The sequence below is a fragment of the Gavialis gangeticus genome, unplaced genomic scaffold (genome assembly GCF_001723915.1).
Source record: "Gavialis gangeticus isolate Ggan-Ray unplaced genomic scaffold, GavGan_comp1, whole genome shotgun sequence".
Lineage (NCBI taxonomy): Eukaryota > Metazoa > Chordata > Crocodylia > Gavialidae > Gavialis > Gavialis gangeticus.
The window spans coordinates 65,516,269-65,519,705 of NW_017729004.1; the positions used below are offsets into that span (position 1 = coordinate 65,516,269).

Genomic DNA, 3,437 nt, shown 5'->3' on the forward strand with positions numbered 1-3,437 from the left:
GATGCAGCATCCTTCCAATGCTGCCAGTGCCCGCTTTGAGCCCAGCCCTTGCCAAGAAGAGCCCCATGCAACCCCGATTGCAGCCCATTCTGCTCCGCAAAGATCTGGGGGGGAACCCCCTCCCCTCCTGGGGAGCAAGCAGTGGTGGGAGCCACCTCCCCCCACCAGGAGACATGGCTCCACTCCCCACCACCCCACCTGGGCACTGCCTGCCCCTGCCCCCTCCCTTACTGCAGGAGGTGTTGATCTGTCCCTCCCATGCTGCTTCCCTCCCCCCTCCATCACACCAGACTTAACAGCTGGAGGCAGCTGTATCAGAAATCATATCGGTATCGGCTGATATGCCTCCTTAAATATCAGCTATCAGTATCAGCCCCAAAAATCTCTATTGGTACACCCTTACTATTTTTAAAAGTTACACAGATAACCATACACAGATCTTGAATTTTACATCTAGAATCTTACTGATCTTATGCAGAAATGTAAAATGTCTTTCCCTAGACAAAACTCCTGTTTTAATGTTATGATTGACTAAGGACTACAGGGGATGTATAATGATAGTTAAGAATAAAGACTGCAGCACTGGGCAAGTCTACACGTGCAATTGAGGTGAAGCAATAAACTCCAGAGCACTTTGAGCTGGAGTAAACTGTTCCTGGGCTCAGGTCTACATGTACACCCAGGACAGCAGGAATCTGAGTCGGGGTCAAGCAGACCTGGGGTGGCAGGAAGCATGGGGAGTCAGCTCCAGGTTCTGGGTGGTAGCATTGGGCAATGAAGGGGCTGGCAAGAGGCAGGAGACTGGTCTCCAGCTGGGCTGACCAGGCACAATATATCATTGTCCATGCATGAGTTTGATTGCAGTTAATTACTCTGCCGTAAGATAGTACTATTTTACTGCAGAGTTAATTAGTTTGCTATACCCAAATGCTGGTGCACGTGTAGACAGTGACTCTTTACTACACAGCTAGTCTACTTGGTAGTGCCAAAAGTAAAGAAATGCAATGCATCAAGAATGGAATATCATATTTTATCGCACATTTTCTTTGCTTCCCTGGCTGCTGTGACAAAATTAGCAATGCATAACCACAGGGCCCAATCCTCTTATTATTGAAGTCAGAGGCAGATGGCCTAATGAAATGTTCACAGAAGATAAGAGAAAGTTTCCTATTGACTTTTAACTGGTGTGGGACCTAGCCTCTGAGTCTCAATACATTAGATGGCAGTAGATATAGTCTCTGACCATAGATATATTATACCATATCTTGTACATACCGTCACATTTCCTCTCAAAAAGACCCCTAAAACAACCTCCCACCCAAGTTTAGAGGAAATTCTTAGAAATACACAAAAATTAGGACAATAATTACCTTGCTCAATAGTTTTTAATTTTAATGAGATTTTGCAGTCATTTTCAAGTTGGCTAAATTGAGGACATGGAATAGGAACTGTACTTTCTATTGTTAATTTGTATTCCTTCCCATCTTCTGATATTTCAAGTGCCTCAGGCTGCATCTAACATAAAAGGTTATACTGAGAATGAAATTCGTTTTTCTCCAATTGTGTGAACTATATTAATAAGAAAAAAACTGCATTTTCTGGATAACTTTTGAAAAGTTAAAATACAAACAACTTTTTATAGCTGTATAAAGTGATTTATAAAGCTATCTTTTGTTAAAAGCAGTATCCCCCCAAAAACAAACACAGTATTTCTCCTTCAATAAGTTTCTATAAACTTGATATATAGATTCATATAGCTTTACAAATAAATACATACAGTTGGGCTAAATTTAGAGAGACCTTAAACTAGCTCTGAAAGGGGGTTGCAATTTTGCATATAAAATTATAATGAGAAAAGAAAAATGATGTGTTCACATTTTATAAAGCACATTGCAGAATTTAAACACATGTGGCATTCCTTTGCAACTTGAACCTGAAGAGTATTTATGTGGGTGTACTTTTATACACTACAGTCCCACTGAAGTCAATGAAAATAGTAAAAGGGCATAAAAATAAGCAGAACAGACAGTAGGGGGCAATTCTAGCTCACAGATGTCAGATCAGCCACTGGCCTGCTTCAACCTATGCCAGTGACTGATTCAATCATTCTCAACTTCCAGTATTTGAAGGGGCATTGAAAATAATTTTGACTTCACATTGGGTGCCTCTGCACATGCCCTCCCCGCAGTGCAATTGTTACTCCATCATCATTTAATAATTATTTTAGGAAGTACTAAAGATAGTGCAGTAACAGCCATTATTGCACCATCCCGGCAGCACACAGTTATTTTTAGTACGTATGTTGCCCTAGAGATGCACTATAGCTATGGTGACATAGTGTTGGCATCACAGTTTGTGCCCACCAATGTTATGTTGCTATAGCTCATTGCTACAGAGACATAGCTTCTTAGGTAGATATGCCCACCATCTCCTAAATCTGAACCCAGTGCAGCTGAAGAATGTGCTCTGTTAGTTTACAATCAATTTACTTTGTGTGTTCCCTGGTCATAAACATCTTTGTTGCTCACCTTCCCAGCATTATGACTTTTTAGCTACTGTGACTGAAGTAAAACAATGGAAAACAAAAAAAGTAATAACATTTAAATGAGGAATTATTTTAGTAAACAAAAAAACCCTATAGAATACCTCGTCTACTTCTATAGCTGTAATTAACAACCATAATCAGAAAGGCATCTATTGCGATACAGTAAAGTATTGTTTTCTTTCCTGAGTACCTTTATGCCAGCAAAAAATTCCTTGCTCTCAACAGATGAGCTTTGTACATCTGGTTTCTCCAAGAAAAAAGCAGAACTGCTACAATAGATCTGTAAACAAGAGTAATATAGCAGTAAAATAAATATTATTTTTTACATGGTGGCTCATTTAGGATTGGCAGCTTATTAAATAAACTGGTACCTAAACAACTGATTTTCTGATTGGCTACCAGTGCAATGTCACCCACAAACAGCCCTGGAAATATGGTTGTCAGTCACATGAAGAAATATTCCTGTATCTGTTTGAGAAAGGCTGAAATGGGAACCTTAGCTCTTATTTTAGCATTTATGAATGACAGGTATTTTGCTTGTTAGGGCTCAATACTTCTATTCTTTTCAAAAGCACCAGGTGATCTTAGGACTTGATCCTGCTTCCACTGAAGTCAAAGACAAAACTTCTACTGTTTTTTATCATGCAGAATAAAGCCCAGAGACTAAGTAGAGATAGTCAAAAAGCCCCAGGCTGAATTGATTCAATCTTCACAGATCAGTCTAAGCTGCATAGATTGAACTGATAAGCAAATGAACAAACATGCCTCTGTACTTCCTGTTTTGAGCAGCCCCCCCCAACTCTTACCCCTTCCCTTTCCTCCCTACCTGCCTTTCCCCCATGCTCCAAGACTGTAGGGCTTCCTGGCCTTTTCTCTGCTTGCCAGTAAGTTG

General features: G+C 40.4%; 1 protein-coding gene across 1 annotated transcript in view; it reads right to left on the reverse strand.

The window, feature by feature from the left end:
* The window catches only part of VWDE (von Willebrand factor D and EGF domains), a gene marked incomplete at its 5' end in the record, with an annotated part of 105,044 nt that overhangs the window by 73,752 nt on the left and 27,855 nt on the right, over positions 1-3,437 (reverse strand). The window contains 2 exons of the mRNA XM_019507980.1: positions 1,371-1,515; positions 2,736-2,825. Coding sequence (XP_019363525.1) covers positions 1,371-1,515; positions 2,736-2,825 — 235 coding nt within the window. The remainder of the gene's footprint in view (positions 1-1,370; positions 1,516-2,735; positions 2,826-3,437) is intronic.